Here is a 21,211-nt window from a genome sequence, read left to right as displayed (position 1 = left end):
AATTAGAGTTTTGTATACCAAACAATGGTACCGAAGGAAATTTTTATACACTAATTAGGGTACACATAATGGGCCACAATAGATTTTGTTAATTAACCGGAAGGAAGTTCTTTAAGCTATATAATCGTCGAAGCAACATGTGTGCCGTGGTGTGGTTGTTAGTTTCACGGTAAAGAAGTTTGTAGACCCGGTGTTCAGGAGTTCGGTCCTGGTCACGGATTAAGTTTTTATTTTTTTTTCTATTTACTTTATTTTATTTTTTTAAAATTTATTTTTCGATATTTCAACGTGAATAAAGTGTTATATATATAAAAATAATTATTTTACTTTGGGGAAGAGGGAATATTAGCTAAAAAACGAATAAATATCGTCTCCGGAGCTACGCACACGACTCACTCCGTAACTCCTTTTAATATTAACTTATAATTTTCAAACTCTGTCAGAAATTAGAGTTTTATAAACCAAGCAATCGTACCAAAGGAACTTTTTATACACTAATTAGGGGGCACAAATTGGGCCAAAATAGATTTTGTTAATTTACCGGAAGGAAGTTCTTTAATTGTCATTTTGTGATGGGATGGGGGCAATGCGTAACCTTTTTTTTCGTTTCCGCTGGATATAAATAAATATAACACAATAGCAATTTAGTGTAAACCATGAACGCGTTGAAGAACTTATAAACGAATTAAAATGTGCAAAAAAAATATTTGTAGAATTTTTTCATATTTTTTTATTAATGCTTTGTGGTGCGCCTTTACCTCAGGTACCGTACGCACGTGCTTAGTTTGCTTGAGGGTTAATTCGGCCCTGCTTTTAATAAATATTTATCATTTATTTTAATAATGGCCGAAAATATTTTGAATTGCAAAGTATACAATTTTTTGCATCAATTCGAAGAATATAATTTTACTTCGCAAAATACAAAGTTTAAGGGAAATTGGTCAAATAGTTCCTGGGAAATTGAATTTTAAATATCTGACTTTTTTTCGAAATTCAATTTATCAAGAACTTTTTACCTGATTTTGCTCAAATTTTGTATTTTGCCATGTAAAATTACATTCTTTAAAGTGATGCAAAAAATTTTACACATTCCAATTCAAAGTTTTATCGGCAATTTTTAAATAAAATAATAAATATTTATTAAAAGTTTTTTTTAATTATTTTTTTTGTATGGTATTATCGTTGAATAAACGAATTTTATAATGGTGTGGTGCAAAAATGTTTCTATTTGCTTTAAAAGTTCTCGAGACATAGCGAAATACGCAAAAAGTAAAATTATCGTTAAGGGGTTCAAAGTTTGGACTGCTCTCCTGACCAAACTATTGGGACCGGACCAAATTTCCCAGATTGCGGCTACCTCCTTTATTTTTGGGATCGGAATCTGTCAAAAAATAGTTTTGTTTTTGTGTCTGATTTCGTAACTTAAAATCTTCTGCACTTATTAATTAGCAAATTTGAGGTCTACGCCTCGAGCCATTAAACTTGAGTCCTAAAACGTGTAGATCCGACCATTAGATCCAAAGTTATTCAGAGTAATCCGTTTTTTTTTTGTGCATTGTAGAGGAATATTTCCAATAAATCATGAATATAATATATTCCCTTATAAGTAAACTAATTATAATTTTATTTTTTACAGAAAGTATAAATGTTTGTTTAAATGAGGAAATTTTTTTTAAACGGAACAATTCAAGGGTTTAGTTAAGTTACTATCATTATTTAGTACAGTTATTAGAATACATTTCCTAAGTACATGTTATTTTATTATGTTAATATAGTTTAGTAGGTCAACATTTTAGTCTATACAGCTGAGCATCAATCAAAAGAACAGTTTCAAATTTCGGTTTTATTCATACAAAACTGAAAAATGAACTTGGAGTACAGAGGGCATCAAATTTTTTTGTAATCGCTTGATTTGGGGAAAAGAGGAGTAAAAATGGAAGGAAATGAAAACTGATTTTAAATTTAAAGAATAAGATAATTGTTAAGTGTTTTTTTTTATACATAAGATAATTGCTTTTGTATTTGTATTTTCATTAATTAAACAAATAAAGGGATTGGAACAATTTGACACATTTTTATTTATTTAATATTTAAACACTAAATTAACAGAAATTTTCAAAACAAAAAGAGTTTTATGTTAAATTAATTCAAGAACATAATTGAAGGAACACACACTGGTAAGTTGTAAGATTCAAATTTATAACTACAAATTCCCATGTGGTTTTTCAAATCCCGATACATTTCTTATGATATTATGGTTCGTGAATCATATTGCGCATAAAATTCCACACTTTTTAACTTGCTTTAAGGCTTCTACGTGATTTTAAAAATTTCGTATCTTTTTACGATTTCTTACGACAAGAGAGTTTCCAACCGCATGCTTAAACATAGTGCGTAGCGTTTTTAGAAGAGCTTAAAGGTGTTTATTTTTGATTTTCGTTTTTTAAAAGCCCTTAAAGGTGCTTTTATCATGGGGTATTTTGAAAAAGTGCTTAATTTTTCCTTTTCGAAAATGAAATTTTTTTCCTTTACCATGTCGATTTTCGCTGCATATCATGCAAAAGCGTGGCTTTCACTTATTTCCATTCAACGTTTTCACAAATCATTCAACCACAATCTATTTCGGTGTACCGTCGGCCCGCAATGTATGATAGCACCCCGATCATGCTACATGTTTGATGAAATACTTGGGAGTTCGTATGTGCGTCAACTGAGCAGGGCTCGGTGAGATTCTAGCACTCTCATGTGCAACTCAGCTGCATTTTGCAAGATATTTTCAATTTCAGGCTTCATTTTCCAACCTCTGAAATAGAACCGAAAAATCTCTCGATCTTTTTATGGTGGCTAATGTAATCAAGAAAAAGACTTCTCTATCAGAAACTAGTTATTTTATCATGATCATGTAAAGTCTTTGAAACTATCTTGCATTTTGTTAATATATATAGTGCTTACAAATATTTTTTGAGTGCTTAAAAAGTACTTTAAAGGTGCTTATTTTTTGTTGAGAGATTTGGTTATGCACCCTGTTAAATAATCACTTTTTGAAGCCCTTTATTTTAGCCGATTTCATTGTAAATCCAAGTTATTTTTCAAGCACATCATACAATTTAATGAGTACCGATTGATGTCCTTCATTCATAATAATTTCATTATAAATGTAAGCATTTTTTTTTGTTGCAATTATTGTATTGCATTTCCGTCCAATTTTAACGATTCTGTTACTTTAATTATGGTGTTTCAAGGAATGCTTACAAATTAGTGGCTATTATTTGTATTGCAAAGTTCACTACACTCCTTTAAAAAAAGCACCTTTTATTACCAACGACTGAAAAAGTAATAACGCTATATCACGAGATAAACTATTCATAGCCATTCTGATTCATTTCTAGTTAGTATCTCTAGTAGAGTTTCACCTTCGTGCTGTAATTTTAATAATTAATTAGTAGTTTATGTATTAAAATAATTAGTTAAATATATATATTAGTTAAAACATTTAGTGACAGTAAGGATTATTACATTTCTTTTTTTTAAAAAATTAACTATAGTAGAAGCCATTTTATTTTATTTTATGGTGTGCAATAGAAAAATCAACGTTAACGACAAAAATACAAAATTAAGTTTTTCATATATTTACCACATTTTATATTTAATATATTTTACATTTCATACATATTTTGATACATACTTATTACATTTTTGTATAGCAAGCTACATATTGAAAAAAAATCCAAAAATAAATTTTATCAGTTTTTCAAATTCTTTTTTAGCATTAACAATAAAAAGATAACATTTGTCAATCCACTTTTCTTGAAGCGTGTTGTGAAGTATTTACATTGTGTTTTTAATTGCACAGCAGTATAGTAGTTTTGCTACTTGTAACAAAGTTAGTTCCAACCATCAGTAATCAGAAATGATTGTGCTCTGGAGAAAAAGTCTGGATTTCGCTAACCGAGATCCAAAGTTTTCGGAAAGCCAAGGTGCAGAAGTTTCAGGAAATCATCGATCACATTGATGAATAAAAATTCTTGTATATTTTATTTAGAAATATTAGAACCAGAATTTATACTTGGCAGCTCTTTCATTTGTAAATATTTTTCTAGTAGAATAATAAATGTGCTTTCACATAAAAGTAAACTTTTACATAATTATCCATTTAAATTATGCTACATTTAAATATTTAGAATTTCATGTTTTGAAAATATCAAGTTTGAATTTATAAAGACATTCATTTTTGGAATATTCGCACTAATGATTTCACTCAAGAAAATTTCAGGATTTTTGAGTTGAGCTTGAGTTTTGAGTAATACAGTATAACATCTGTTTTAAATGAAAACAATCGAAGAAAAATATCCAAATTTTTATTTATAACTATACAAATTCATACATCAAAGTGTTAAACTAATAAATAATAAAATGAAGGAACATAATAATTCAGTAAAACTGGAATGCTGAGTCATGCTGAGGTTGCTATTCCAAGATAATCATTACGAGGGTATCGGGTGTAGAATGATTTCAGCATTTTGGAATTTGTTGTTAATACATATATTTCACGGCTGTAAAAGAATTTGAAATATTAATAATTATTTATGCTAGTTATGGAAATAATGTGGGAAGGAACAGATAAAACATTTTTGAGATGTAAAATTTAATGACAGTGACTCAGAAAACACTTTTTTTACATAAATACTTTTGTGGCTTTCTGGCCAGTAAATATACGACAGAGGCAGGGTTGCAAAAAACTCACCAACCCAGAAAAACCCACCCTAAAGTGAGCTTTACTGGGTTAATCTAAAATTGATGTCTTTTTTTATCCTGTTATATTAAAGAGCTATTTTATTGAAATATGTATGTAGTCTAGCATAAAAAAAATGAACCTATGGTGAAAAAATTAACAACAATCTGAAAAGAAAAATTATTTGTGGAATTCATGAAGAAAAATGCGTAGGTTTCATATAAAAAACAGAATAATTTGTGTATAAATCATACCACAATAAAAGTTATTTCATAAGGATTTTAATTAAAAATAAACACAGACAGAGGAAATACATTATAAATTGATCAAGTTATCAGAGTTATAATACTATCTAGATTTGACTGGATGGCCATTGATTCATATATATATATATATATATATAAAAGTTCAAAATGAAGATAAAACAAAGGAAAACTATAGACATATGAAAAAGGGGAGTAAAATAATAATTAAAAAATAACAAACAACTGATTAAAAAAGAAGAAAAAGAATAAATTTTTAAAAAAAAAAAAAAAAACGGAAAAATATATTGATACCTGCTTTGAGTTTTCTTTTATGATTATAAAATTTAAGAGCCTGCTTTAAAAATAAAGTTTTAGCAGTACTTGAAAATTATATTATCTAACATAACCAGGTAAAAATTCTGATTTTGTATGCNTTACAACAAATAAAATAGAACACAATAAGTAAAAATAACACATAAAAACAGGAAATAAAAATAAAAAACAGTATATACGATCATATATATATAAGTGCTAAGCATTTTCCACATGCGATAAAATCGTAAATTTGACAAATGAATTTTTTTACTGTAAAGAAAAATTTTAACTTGATCCTAAAAATTACATCAAAATGAATTCTAACCAAATCATTATTTTTTATTCGATTACAGTAATTTAACTACAGATTTGCCACACAAACAATTAGATTTGGTTCCAAATAATAAAAGACCGAAACAAACTATCGAAAAACGCAGATTCAACCCCGTTAAATAATTTTATGGGAAACAAAATTAATCATAAAACTTCTTTATTTTATAACAAACGTTGAACAGTGGACCTAATTTTGGGTTTACAACTACTAATGTTCAACTACATAGCCTTGTAATTTTGAACCAATCCAGAAGACATGGAAACTCCTGGATCAGTACCCCCANATTTGCTATGGGAGCATGAAGGACTTTGTGACTCGACAGATTTAACATGCATCAGTCACCATTTACTACACAGGGAAACTTGAGCCGGCGGGGTTCGAAAACACGACCTCTTGGACATGGGCCCAGTGCCCTACAAACCAGGCTATCTTGGTCCCAATCATAAAAATTTCCAATTGACGAAGATTTTTGAAAATCGGTGAATACTTTTGATACTTGGTTAGATCTGAGTGCAGCGTGACGTCATGAGGGAAGTCGTAGCTTCAGCTCTAAGAAAGGAATAAACCAGCCTCTCTTTTCTTTAGCCAAGGGGCATAATCACTGTTGCCATTTAGATGGAAGAAAAATTCATGTATTTGGTTTGATCCAGATTTTATTATAGGTTCTTAACTTCTTAGCAACAACAGAATTTTCCATACAAGTTGGAGGATGTAAATCAGAGGCAAAGAAACGATCATATCAATGAGTTTTCTCAACAAATTTGTAACTAAGTAAAACAGTTTAGAAACCTACAAAGTGGGGCTCAGCAGTCAACAAACACATCTTGCATAGGTTAGAAAACAAAGGAGGCAATTAATGCCCTGTAATGTATTTTATTTTCAAAGCAAAAAAAAAAAAGAAAAATGAAGCTGAAGTGACTTACATTAGAGGCTGAGGTAGTAATTCTATCCTTAGATTTGATTTTATTACTTCAAGTTGACAAAGTCGTTGCAATGTAGGAACTAAATTAAGAACAGAAAATATTAATCAGAATTTATATATTTCTTATATTTTTAAAAGGAAAATACAATAATAATAATAAATAAAAAAAATATCATGCAAAGTATTCAAGTTGTTTCAAATAAATTAATGATTAAAATAAGAGTGAAACTACGAGTAATAATGCAAAAATAATTTTCAAATCATAATAAAGTCCCCGGCCAAATTATTAGATACACTATAAGATTCTATGTAAAATCTTAATTGTCATTTGATACTGTACAGCTGTATTGTTTTTTCGGCTGAAACTGGTTTACACATATTTACGTTAGTGTATCAATTGGTTAACAGTGTAATGTAATACATTAATAATAAATACAAATAGGAAGTAAATAAAATCTTAATTGTCATTTGATACTGTACAGCTATATTGTTTTTTCGGCTGAAACTGGTTTACACATATTTACGTTAGTGTATCAATTGGTTAACAGTGCAATGTAATACATTAATAATAAATACAAATAGGAAGTAAATAAAAAAATCTTCTGAATGAAATCTCAATATATGTGTGTTTAAATATAAAAGTATTGCCTATAAACTCATGCAAAACATGTAATTATTAACAAACTAGAGTGTCTAACAATTTGGTCTAATTATTATAATATACTAATACAATACCTGATATAATGAATGTTCTATATTTATGTAATATATCGTCTAATTTATATTATATATCGTCCAATTTAAACCATTGATACATGAACGTAAACAAGTGCAAACCGGTTTCAGTCATGTAAAAACAATAATGCTTAATAGCATCACCTGATTAACATTTTACATAGATTCTTATAGTGCGTCTAATAATTTGGCCAGAGACTGTAAATACTATTAGATAAAACTTAAAAAAATTATATTACACCACAACAATTTTGGTAGAAAATAGTAGCCTTACATATAAAAATATGTTGCCTAAGTAGTCTCCTCAGAGAAATAATGTAGATACTATTTTCATACATGCAGTAGTAAAAAAATAATTAAAAAAAACGTCTCATTATACACTTGTACAAGATAATAACTTAAAACTTAGCTAGATTAGAACTAGATTAAACCATATTTACTAATCAACTACTATTACAATAGCAGATCAATATTTTTTTGCTACTTTTAAAAATATCATGAATAACATAAAAAGGAAATTAAAGAGATAAATTTTGAAAGTTCAAGGTTAATAAATTCATTTTGATTTTGAGAACTAAGAATACTATACTGTTAAGTAAATATTTGATTAAAATAAACAATTGATCAAGATTCAAAATGAAGGTTAATTATATAAAATATTTTAAAAAAATGATTAAGTGATAAAGATGAAAATATTTAAAGATAAAAAAGATTAGGCACTTTAAAGATTTTTTAATATCTGATTTGGAGATCATGAAAAAAAAAATTAATGAACATTTCAATATGCGTTTCTATTTAAAAGGTATTTATTTTAAAAAAAAATATATATATATAACATAAAATATATATATATACAAGTTTTCAAATATAATACAGTTTCCTGCTTAGAGTTTACTAATACAGTACAGAACCCGTTATCCGGAAATCAGAAAACCGGAAANGATTAAGTGATAAAGATGAAAATATTTAAAGATAAAAAAGATTAGGCACTTTAAAGATTTTTTAATATCTGATTTAGAGATCATGAAAAAAAAATTAATGAACATTTCAATATGCATTTCCATTTAAAAGGTATTTATTTAAAAAAAAATATATATATATATATATAACTTGCAAGTTTTCAAATATAATACAGTTTCCTGTTTAGAGTTTACTAATATTATAACTTTAAAGAGAAAAATCAATTTTTAGTATATTTTTTAAATAACATCTAATTTTTATAAAAAGAAAATTAATTGAAAATAAAACATTTAAAATTACAAAGAAAAAAAATATATAGCATTGAAAAAATTTGCTACGAAATGTTTTTTTAGCTAATTTTATCTTTAAACATATTACATAATAGGTTATACAGATTCCAGAAGTCTATAAAATTAAAATAAACAATATGTATATATCGTATATCTCACTGCATAAGTCAGCCACCTATTTTTGATGGCAAATTTCCAAAAAGTCTGGAGTACAAACCGACCACTAAAGTAGATTATTATTCCTACAAACCTCATGTTTAAAACGATAGTAGACATACTACATTTTTGTGGATTCAAATGTTACCTTTAAATATTTTAAAAAGAGGAGTTTTGAATTCTCCAGTCTTTCAATGCTAAATTAATATATATACTCATAAGAAATTTATGATCAGAGCAAAAAGAAAAGGTTAATTTATTTTCAAAAATAAGTTATTATTTTCCTCATGGCTTTGGATAAAACAGGGTCAAGACTCAGGCAAAACACGAAAAAAAGCATGACATCATCTAACTATTATTTTAACACATTGACTAGAACTTTATTATTTTACACAGTAGTTAAGTAAATATTTTCTTTTAACACATTGTAATTCTTACAAAATATGTCATTCTGATGAAGAAAAAAAAAAGACTTTCAAAATCTCATGCAATATTTATATACTTCTGATGCTACATCCATATACTCCTGAAAAATATGATATAATTAGGGCAGAAAAAAAGAATTGGCATTCATTATTATTCTCTAGACAATTCAGGGTCAGTGCAAAAGTCGGAATATCACATCTTTAGAGTAACTAATTCAAGAAAAAACTTACTTCTTACAAGAATCGCGATATTGCATACCTGCCAACTTTTAATCCATTCGAGGATGATTTTCCCTAGTGATAGTAAATTAGAATTTAAATTACAATTTTAGGCAGAAACACTGGCTGTGTTTTGATAAAGATTATGCGAACTGACACTACAGTATTACATATTAATACATAACTTCATTTTTTAAAAAATAGTGGTTGTCCTAAAGATTTTAAATTAAGTTTATAAATTCAAGGAATACATAGAAAACATGCATTTTACTACCACTTTAAATATAGAAATAAAATATTACGCCAAATGTGTAAAAGGTGGCAGGTATGATATTGGATTTTAAAATTGCATTATTGAATTTTTAAAACACACAAATACGAATCACTGTGCATAGTCATTAAATCGCATGAATACGAATCGCAATACTGGATTTTAAATCAGGTATATACGAAAATCGATGTTTCATATTAAAATCGCGTGAATAAGAATCCAAATATTAGCAGATTCCGGTGCGGTTCCAAATATTTAAAAAGGTGAAAATCCGCCTAACCAAAAGAATCAAAATGGCGAAAGAATTACGTAAAGCGTAATTCTTCACGTGATTAGCAAAATAATGTATGTAAACGACCCGTTAATAGAATTTAGAAAAAGCTTCAAAATTTTGAACGATTCTAAGTTTTTGATTCGCGGAAGTCCGCAACCAACGGTCTTGATTGATGCGGAATTCTATGATACTTGCGCAAAAATCGTATGTCCCCTTCCTAGTTTTTTAGACCCAGAATTATGATACTAAAAACCAGGAATTTTGGAGTACCCCCGGAATACAATCACACCTGATTTTTTGAAATAAAGTACGTAGTCAAATAATTAGTATTTAAACACATTTAATGCTTGAAGAAAAGTAAATTTAACTTTTATTATTTTTTTATACCAAAAATGGCAACCATTTAAAAATAAATAAATACAGTTGGGAACCGATTATCCGGAACGATCGGGACCATCGATATTCCGGATAACTGATTTTTCCGGTTTTTTGAATCTCTACAAAAAGCCGTTTTTTTAAAAGTTAAACCCAACTAAAAAAAAAAAAATTGGAAATAATCTTAAAAAGAAGAAAAAACGATGAAGTAATACACTAATGATTATTTCCAAAATGATGGTAAGGTAAACAGCTTTCAAAAAAGAACGAAAAATCCTAATATCCTATGAGAAAAAAATTGTTTTGTTTTTTTTTAAAATTTCGTTCCAGTTTTTTGGTTTTCCGGTTTTCTGATTTCCGGATAACGGTTCTGTACTGTAGTTGAATTTACTTATACTCAGTTAACAGAAAAGTACCTTATCAAGTATTAAAATTCAAAAACACTTACAGAAATCTAAAATATATAAATCTGAATGATCTTGGAGTGTACGATTTTCTTGAGTATCATTGCTATAGTGTCTGGCATATTCATCTTCATTGAGGGGACTAGAGAGAGAAGAAATATATTAACGATGTTACATGGAAAATTGTTCCCTTTAAAAAGGATGAGCAAAGAAATACATACATTTTACTGGAATGATGTCCATTTCTAACACTAAAAATACCAAAACCGGTCAAATGACCATCTAAGAACTTTTGCATTGAAAATGCTCTTAATCCCCGATGTGAAAATCCATGACTTTCTAGGTGCGCAGATACCCTGAACATTGTATGTAAAATGAGTTTAGCTTGTGCATTAAAATTATACACCATATTTCTGACCACTTTAATTATTTTACGGAAATATTATTGTAATTTCATAGAAACTAAAAGGTGTTATGGTACTTTCACTTCATGGCAAGCTGGTTCCTAAAAATTGATTCTGGCTCCTAGAAATAACATCTGGGGACCAGAGCTGTATTTCTTTATTTTAAATAGAATGGGTTAATAAAACTTGATCAGTGTTACAACTTTCATTTGCTTGATAAAAACATCTTGAAATATAGTTTAGTTTAATATCACTTCTTTTCATGTTTACTCTGTTTTTCTTATTCCCGAATGGCAGAATTTTTTCAAGCTATCTGCAATAAAACTCCCTAGCACTGTCTTTCTGCAAGATATTTTTAATCATAACAAAGATATTTGTTACTAATTTAAAATAACAAAAGCATCGTGTTTGCAAAAAAAACGAAAATATTTATTTATTTATTTATTTATTTCAAATGGCAGAGGTAATTGACATGAAAAAGCAAAAACATAGGAACAAAACAAGAAAGTAAAAAGTCATTTCCTTAGGAGCTCTCTTGCTTCCCAATATCGCTCGGTAGACGACGACCCGCGGAGGGTCCTGCAGCACAGGATGTGGCTGCCATCCAAAACAGCTTGGCTCATGCATAGAGAACAATAGGGATCAGGTGCCAGCCCTAAACGGTGCGCGGCAAGGCAGTCATGTCCGGTATGTAGTCGAAACTGAGTCACCGCTTCGCGGCGCGGCCAGTCTGGAATGGTGTTCTGTTGAAGATCTCTCCACACTTTGGTTTTTACCCTTTCTGACAATTGTTGGTGGAAATCCCCATGGATTTTTGATCTAATAATCCTTTTTAAAGCTGAAAAGGGGACTGGGCTACTAAGAGCCTGGAGAATTCTTGTGCCTCCCTTTGCCAAAACATCAGCACTCTCATTTCCTGCAATATCACAATGCCCGGGATCTACCTCCCCATGGTGTACCCTGGTAACGTCTTTTGACGGCTAAGAGATCTGTAGTTTCCGGCATGTCTTCGCTTTGCTCCCGCCCCTCGAGGGTTTTCGGATTGAGCGTCCTGCAGTGGAATGGTGGCCTTTCCCAGACAAAAAGGCTCGATTTGCTGCGTTCACTTGGGGATCACGACATTGATATTTTTACGTTACAAGAAGCCAATCTTACAGAGGAAACTCTTTGTTTCTTTCCATTTCAAGGTTATCATCTATTTTTATTACCAAAACGAAAATAACTATTATATTTTTTTACTGAACATGTGATAATTTTTTATTCTAATATTAAAGGTGATATTCTTGCATTTTTTTGGAATGCACTAATTATTTTCTGCGTCACATTTTGTAAATAATCATCACAATAAAAAATAAATAAAATCATGAAATCCGTTGCCGAAAAAAAAAGAAAGATCGATGACAAACTCAAGCGAGTCGGACTCCTCAAATGAGTATTTCGTTTCGAGATTAGGTTGTAACAAATAATATCATATATAAAATACCTTATTTAAAACCTATGGAGAAAATCAACAGCAATAATTGCTAAAAATTCGATAGTATTATTGCCTTGAAAAGTAAATACTCAACTCCACAATTCGAGTTCTTCATATTGTTTGAAATATATGGGGATACTTAAAAACCATATCAATATCAATAACTGCCGAAACTTCAATCGAAACATTACATCCATTTACTACGCTATCTGCATAAATTGAGCATGTCAGAAAGGGATTATCCAAATGTATGATTCAAAATATTACGAGGAATTTACGAGAAAACTGAAAAATTTTCCTTTTCAAACGAAAAATCTTTCTGCAAGAACTCTGTAACGTTCTGCAACAATGTCACCGTGTCATTGTGATTTTCTGCCATGAAGTTTTTATCTAAATCAATTCAATCAGTTAGGTAAATCAATCAAATTGAATAACTAACGAAGTACCTGCTGCCACCAAATAGAAACATGTGATCTCCAATGACACAAGAACAATGGCGCCTTCTGGGACACGGAGGTTCACCTTTAGGATGCATTTCATACCACATTCTTTTTTCTGTGCATTGAACAAAAATATTAATTCCAGAAAACAAAACATAAAATAAAGATATTGAAGAATATGCAATGGATAAAAGCTGTTAACTTTTACACTTGAAATCATTAAAGTGTAACATAACATAACATGAAAAGCGCTCATTTCCATAGAAAGGGATTTTAATATTCTCTTGGGCCAACTCTAGAGCAAATGTAAGATGCGATACGGTCAGGCATTAAAACATAAAACTATTCCCTTATAGTGTTCAGTGGCATCTTGCTCTACAGTTGCAAAATCACCGCTAACTCAGAGGTTGTCACTTGTTGTCTCAAGTTGTCCAAATACTCATTTCGTGACAAATTTGGGGATCGTTCAGGCCAGAGAAAGACATTTTGTGACACCCTTATTGTGTGTGGTTTAGCAAAATGGATCCTTGAAGCACTGCCATGAGTATCAACACATGTGGCTGAAGGATGTCACGAACTTACTGCTGGGCTGTCATGGCACTGTGCTTCAATATTAGGAAGTATTTATCTGTGATATGCGATGGCACCTAATACCATCATACCAGCTACAAAAGCAGTGGGCTGCTGTATAGGGAGGGCATGATTGTCCACCCATTGTTTACTCTTTTTGGAGTGGTACTGCTCTCGACGGTAAGGGACAAGCCAACGGGAAGGAGCAAACGAATTAAACTAGGTCATCCTCAATAATGAATCCAGATAAAATTTAGATAATGATGACCATTGTGTATCTGCCCGGTAGTGAACAACTAAATCCTACCTACACTGTACAGCAGCACATCACTTCTACAACTGGTGGGATGGGATTGCATACAACATAAAATCACCCATAATATTGATCCACAACCATGACAGAACAATGGTACATTCGTGACAACCTTCAGCCACATACGTTGTCTCTTATGTCAGCCCTCCTAGGAGCCCTTCTTCAACAAGATAATGCTCTACCATACACAGCAAAGATGCCCCAGGAATACCCCCACCACATCATTACTCTTCCTTGATTTGTTCGATCCCCAAACGAGCATATCTGGAACTACTTAGGATGGCAAGTTTACAGACTCTGAGTTTAATCAATTTAGCAGTATTTTTACAGCAACTGTAGAATGAGATGCCACAAGAACGTCATAATGGAACTATGTGCCTGACTTTATTGCATTCTACATTCATGCTAACAGTGGTACAAGTGGATACTAAAATCTTCAGTTATTGTATTTTTACCTGCGATAAATTATGATTTTGCTTTGATTTTTGAATCACTTATTTATATCAATTTTATACTTAGGTTAGGGAGGCACAACCTTTTTGACTGAAGGGGCACTTGCACAGCGGGTTGATTTATGAAGGGCCACATGCATATTTTGTCCTGTTGGTGACAATTGGCAAATATAATATTGTCATATAAAAGTTAGTGTTCTAAGGCAATGGTTCCCAATTTTCTTTAGCTATGGAACTGTAAATAATTTACCCTCACTAAGCGGAACCCAGATTTTATAGATAAAGCTTATTAAAGCAATTGTGAACATCATAATCTATAAAAAAACACTATTTTTAAAATATTTAATGAGAGGAATGAAGATTTTCCATTGTTTTATCATTAATAATCTTAAATTATATTTTGAGTTCGACAGTTAAATTTTCAGTTCTTGTGCTATATGTAGTTATGAATTTCTTTTCCGTGTACATCATAAATTGAAAATGAACAAAATAAGCCTAATTATAGTTTATATTCAAATGAAAACTTTAAAGTGCCATAAGAGTTGAAAATGGTTAATAAGGAAACATATCATTAAAGAATTTAATTATTTTATTTTGATTTGAAAAGCGCAATAGGAAATACTAATGCAATATTTTATAAATTATTCTTCTATTTTTAATCAATATAATGATAAGAAAGATATTTTAAAAAATGCCATTTTTATCTTATTAGCATTTTACTTTAAATTATTTCCTAAAGGAAATTGAAGTATTAAATGAGACATGAATTAAAGGTATAATTGGAGCTTTAAAAACTCATCACTGGTTTTAAGAAGTATTAATTCACAGAACTCTGTTCATGGAAACCTAGGGTTCCGTGGAACATCATTTGGGAACCACTGTTGTAAGCACTAAATTTTTCTTATCAAAAAAATTATTAGAATTGCAAAAATTTAAATACTTTTATCTATTAAAATTCATTTCAAAATTAAAAAAACTCATACTTTTTCTAAAAATAAATTTCCCTTTTTATCAATTAATTTGTCAAAAAATATATACATACATATTCTAGGGGGAAAATATAAAGTCTAACCCCCCCCCCCAAAAAAAAATGAATAATGCTCGCAGAATAAATGTATAAAAAATACATATTTTAATTAAAGAAAATTTATGAGGATTAAAGAAAAATTAAAATAAAATAAAATTCAATATTTTGTTATTATTATACTCCAGATATTATACATATATCTGAATTATTAGAGGTTTCATGAATTTTAAATAGGAAACGCTTCTTTTTCCTATTATTTATTTATTTATTCACCAGTCTTTTAATAAAAAGCATTATTTATTCAATTTGATTAAATTTAATAAATATGGATTAATTTTAATTAAATAAGGATTGTTTATACATTTCATATCTTCTCTTTAGGAAGGTTTGATAATTTGTGTTAAAAATATGTTTCTTATTTAAAAAAATATTACTTTCTTTTAAAATTAAAATCACTCAATTAATCTTACTGATCTATTCCTTTCCATAATTACTTTTTAATCAATGCTAATATATCTGGCTTCAATTGTTAACTATGATTTTGTTTTTAAAAATGTTCTTACGTTGATTAAATATGATTTAACTTCAATAATGATTACTTTTTTTTTGCAAGAACTTCATACTTATAAGAAATGGATTCTTTTCAATATTGCCTAGTAAATTCCCTTAATCTTATTTCCCCTTTCAGATACTTTTATAGTTCTGATAATTTATTATTTGTAATTAGAGTTGACATTATTTGAATTCCCTGATTTTTAAATAAAATTTACTTATTAATGCTTTCATAAGAGCACAATTAATGCTTTCATAAGAACTTATAGCTAAGAACTTATAACTTAGAAGCTTTCATAAGAAAATCTTGTCAGGGCAAAATGTTTTTCTTTTTGAGTAAAAACCCTGATTATTTCCATTCCTTGTCTTGAAATAAGATCGAAAACTCATCTCAATGCTCCATTATGTGCTTTACATCTTCCTCATGTACCTCTTGAGTATCAAATAACATACATGCTCATCATCATCTTCATAGTAGGCCATACAGCTCAATGTGGGCCAGTGCCTTCCTCTGAAGATTTCTCCATAATGACTTCTGATTTATCTTTGATCTCCAATTCTTTTCATTAATTGCAAGAAAATCAGATTCCACCGAGTCAACCAATCTCAACCACGGTCTTCCTCACTTTTTTGTTCCAGAGAGTTTAAAAAGCAGCATCTTTTTTATTGTACTGTCATCACTCATTCGAATCACGTTGGCCATCCAATTCATTCTATTTATTTTTATGTATTTAATAATATCGGGTTGTTTATAAATCTTGTACAGTTTCTGTATCTTTTTCCAATTATTGTTTTCATTTACACCACCAAGTATACTCCACAAAATCTTTCTCTCAAGTATTGCAATACAATTTTCCTCCAGTTTTGTCATTGTCCAAGCCTCAGAAGTGTATGTCAAAACTGGGCTGACAAGAGTGTTGTAGATTACGAACTTTGTTTTCCAGAAACAAACCTAGATTTAAGAAATCTTCTCAGCCCATAGACAGCCCTATTTGCCAGATAGAGTCGGTTTTTTATTTCATGATAACATACATGATATTGTTTGAAAAAGCGAACTCCATCCCTAATAATTTGACGAACAGTATGCAGCACCATTTTTTAAAAGTTTCTACAGTGATTTCAGAAAGGATGGAAAATAAATCTAAATAATTACTTTGTAACAAGTTTTATTCCTATAAAATACAAAATTATTCTAAATAAATATTTAATGTATAACTAACAATTCAACATTATTTAAACTATCACTTAAGACTACCGAACAAAATGAACCCAAATAAATACTTATTATATAACTAATTATTTAGGTAAAATTCAGAAAAAATTAGTTTTTGACAATATTAGTGATAAAAGAGACTTCTAAGAACCAAATTGTAAAATAGAGACCTTTAAGGCAAAAAGACTCCCTGGGAGCCCTATGTTATCTGGTGACTATTCTGGAAACTAGTAGGTATATCTGGGAACAATATTAAGGAACAATTTGATGTAAAAATGTCACCTCGGAAAAAAATAGAAGTAAATCATTATATTGACCTAACACTTTATATATAAGAGGTATTTTGAAATTCTCAACCCTTTAAATATCCTTGTTAAAAAAAAAAGAATTTAAATCCAGGGTCATAAATTAGTATTTAAGCTAGGAAAGGACTAAAAGGTTATCAAAACCTGAAAATTCTTAAGTGAGGAGTTAGGATTAAAAACAACAAAACTGGTTTGATTGTTTAAAAAAAAAACTTGAAGGCGTTTCTAATGATTGCTGTTCGCCTAATTTCTGTTTCACTTGGCAATCAAACAGGCTTTATGTTTATCTCCTCATTTATGGTTTGGTAGGTTTTGATAATATTTTTTCTCATATACATTGCTACTAATTTGCAATACTGTGTACATTTCTACATTCAGAAAAATCTAAAAATATTTATTAAAGGTGGTAGTTATGAAATATATATACGTATATAAAAAAGCTCATACCTGGATTAAATTTATAAATGTCGTTTAAATGGTATTTAGTGTGGCCGTTGAATCCTCCAGTTATGTAGATTTCATTATGATACACAACTATTAAAAAAAAAAGATAAATATATAAATAAAACATTTATTGCACAAGCAAAAGTAAATTAAAAGAATATATCAATCTTGTACACTCTTTAAAATACTTTAACTTTCTTTAAAAGATAAAGCAATCAAAATAAAAATGGTTATTTAAAATGATGGATCGCATTGATTAATTGAAAATTGTGATGAAAACAGGATGATGACAATAACAGTTGAAGATAAAAACTGGATCATGATTGATAAAACTTTTATTTAGTAGTATTTGTACAGCTCGAGATACAAAATTTATATTTTTATCCATAGGACTTTTAATTGTATAAATTTTGCATAATAATATTAATAAGGACAGATCATGGGAGAAAAATCTCCCATGAGTTGCCTATTCAAAAGCCAAATTAAAAAGTAACTGAATTGTTCTCAACAGATATTTAGGATCATGAGAAGAGATCCATGGTTGGTAATTTTTCAAAAAGTAACACAGCCAAAATCAAAGCCAACCCCCCATAATCAATATTAGGTTCGAAAAATACTCTGGTGATCGCAATTCGCCAACAAGACTGTGAGAATTAATATAACCGTGTAACTGAAACATATTTGCGGTAAGAAATTTAAGAATAAAGAGTTATAAATAGATTTTTGTTTTCGATTGGGCGAGACAGTGAATTAATGAGTCTACATTAGTATTGAAATAAAAAATTAGCCATTACAATGATCGATTAGAAAAGAATAAAATATTTTATGTTCGCTTTTATACAGATAACTCATTGATTTAATTTAAATATAATTCATTGTTATTCGTGTCCACCTGAATTATTAAACATAATTCAGATTGGAGTGGTATTGGTTCTGATGGCATCAGTTGAGGTGGGAAAACTAGCGGCATTTTAGGAGGCATGGCTAATCGAGTGATTTTAAAAGCTAATTACAAAATAACTAGGAAACCCACTGAATTGAAATTGGTGTCTATCATCATAAAATGGCATGAAATTTCGTTTTAAAAAATACCACACAGGTTCCTTATTGAATGCTCTCTTAGAGCTGTTGCCACCCTCTCTTCTAAATGCTGCTGAACTAAGTGTCTTATACAGCACACCAGAAAAATTAAAAGCCTTCATAATTAAGTTACATGGATGTTTTGAGTATAGAGCTCTTTTCTTACCATCTTTAGACAAGCTTTATAAAATGGAAGAAAAAAACATAAATTCAATTGATTTTAAAATTGTCAATAAAAAGATTGAAGGTAAAAAAATTGCTTCGAAATTTGCATCTTTCTTCTGTTTGTCTGGTGTTGTTTCTTATACTACTACCAGCAAGCCGTCTATGAGAAATCAGGCAAATTTAAAGCAAGGGGTGTTTCTTGTTTTTCAGTGGTGCCACCTATGGCCAAGAATACAATTTCAGCCACACACATGTCACAGCCAGATTAACTGGGAGGACCCATACATACTCCATTTATTAATTCAATTGGCGGGGATAGCCTGGTCGGTAGGGCTCTGGAACCATGTCCGAGAGTTCGAACCTCGCCGGCCGAAGACTCCCCGTGTAGTAAAGTGACTGAAGCACATTAAATCTGGCGAATCGCAAAAGTCCTCCATATTCCAATAACAAATCAATACCTCTGGGGGTACTGGATTGAGATCGATCGTTCTTCGATTCAGGTCAAAATTACGATCTGTGGATGAATGAATGGATGTGTGAATGGGTCTGCCCTATAAACGGGTGCGATGTATGATGTGGCAGAAGTCGAATTCTTGGCCATAGATGGCGCCATTGAAAAACAAGAACAATCGCACCCCTTCTGCCTAAACAGGCATACGTCAACAACAACAACATTCATTTAATTTTGATCTAAACCAGAGAATAATCAATCTCCAGTTCAGTACCCCCAGAGGTTTTAATTTGTTATGGGAACTTGGAGGTCTTAATGACACTGACAGATTTAACATGCACCAGTCCTCATTTAATATAAGGGAGACTGGTGGGATTCGAACTGACATTCGAACATCCTCCGAAATAGGAATATCTAATAATTATTAATGGATGAATATAAGAACTACAAAGCTAGTTATTAAGTTAATAAACCAGTATTTACCGGCTGAGTGACTTCTGCGGCCACAAGGAAGCTTTCCTTCACAAAGTGGTTTGTCCCATTTCATAGATTTAGTGTCTAGAAACACAATTTCATTGTTGNAAGTACAGCAATGTTTCAGCTATTTTTCAACATAGCAACATAGAATTGAGACACTTGTCGTATCATGGGTTCAACTTTTGTATCCCTCTGTCGTAGAACTCTGCCGCCTGTGAATGGAACCAGCGTGTGACAGACGTCTTCAGCTTTTCATCGTTGCCAAAACGCTCACCGGAGGACAGGAGTTTCTTGAGGTGCAAGAAAACCTGAAAATCGCTGGGAGCAATATCAGGGCTGTAGGGAGGATGATCAAACAACTCCCAGCCAAATTCTGTCAAAACAGCTGCTGTGTGTCGTGCCGCATGTGGTCAAGCATTGTCATGAAGGAGCGCAATACCTGCAGTAAGCATTCCACGACTTTTGTTTTGAATAGCAAGTCACAATTTCCGCAGTGTTTCACTGTAACGATAAACGTCTGTCACATGCTGGTTCCATTCACAGGAGGCAGAGTTCTACGACAGAGGAATATTAAAGTTGATCCCACGATATGACAAGTGTTTCAATTCTAGTGGTGGCTATGTTGAAAAATAGCTGAAACATTGCTGTACTTGTTGCCAATAAATATGATCCTAAAAGTGTGAGTTCTTTTCTTTTAAAAATTTGGAAACTTACGTTCTGGATGCGCCTCGTATTATATACTGTGCCAAGGCATTGTGTCACACAGTAGGTCAGGGGTTCTATCCTCGAACCAGGCACGGTTGACTTAGCCTTTAATTGAGTCGATAGAATGAGAACTAAGCACGCTTGGGATTTAAGAATTAAGGATTTTGAGTTTGGCTCATAAAGTTAAAAAATTTGCAAGCCTCCACCTCGAATTATCGAGACTCTACTATACTATTATTTGTTTATTAGTTTCAAAATAATACTGATTTAATTAACTCAGATTATTTATTATTAAACAGAAAAATATAAAAACCGATATGATATATGTATTTAAATATACATAAGAGAAACAGAACAGAAAGAATTTTGAAGTAAAGAATAACTTGCAAGTGAAAATTGAAACATTCCCATACCTGTATTTAAAAAAAATAAATAATAATAAATAAAATAAAATAATATCAATTTAAAATATTTAATTGCAA

At 30.4% G+C, this 21,211-nt stretch overlaps 1 protein-coding gene across 1 annotated transcript; it reads right to left on the bottom strand.

Annotated features, from left to right (window-relative positions):
* Nucleotides 1–4,342: 4,342 nt before the first annotated feature.
* LOC107455027 (kelch domain-containing protein 3) lies at nucleotides 4,343–20,128 on the bottom strand (the record flags this gene model as incomplete). The annotated part of the gene is given in 6 exon segments (XM_043052440.2): nucleotides 4,343–4,553; nucleotides 6,550–6,628; nucleotides 10,702–10,799; nucleotides 12,982–13,090; nucleotides 17,855–17,941; nucleotides 20,031–20,128. Coding segments are annotated over 6 exon segments (571 nt in total), but the record flags the coding sequence as incomplete, so codon positions are not given.
* Nucleotides 20,129–21,211: the final 1,083 nt, after the last annotated feature.

The sequence above is a fragment of the Parasteatoda tepidariorum genome, chromosome 6, assembly GCF_043381705.1.
Source record: "Parasteatoda tepidariorum isolate YZ-2023 chromosome 6, CAS_Ptep_4.0, whole genome shotgun sequence".
Classification (NCBI taxonomy): domain Eukaryota; kingdom Metazoa; phylum Arthropoda; class Arachnida; order Araneae; family Theridiidae; genus Parasteatoda; species Parasteatoda tepidariorum.
The sequence above is the reverse complement of the archived record's forward strand: the minus strand, read 5'-3'. Positions and strand labels throughout refer to the sequence as shown.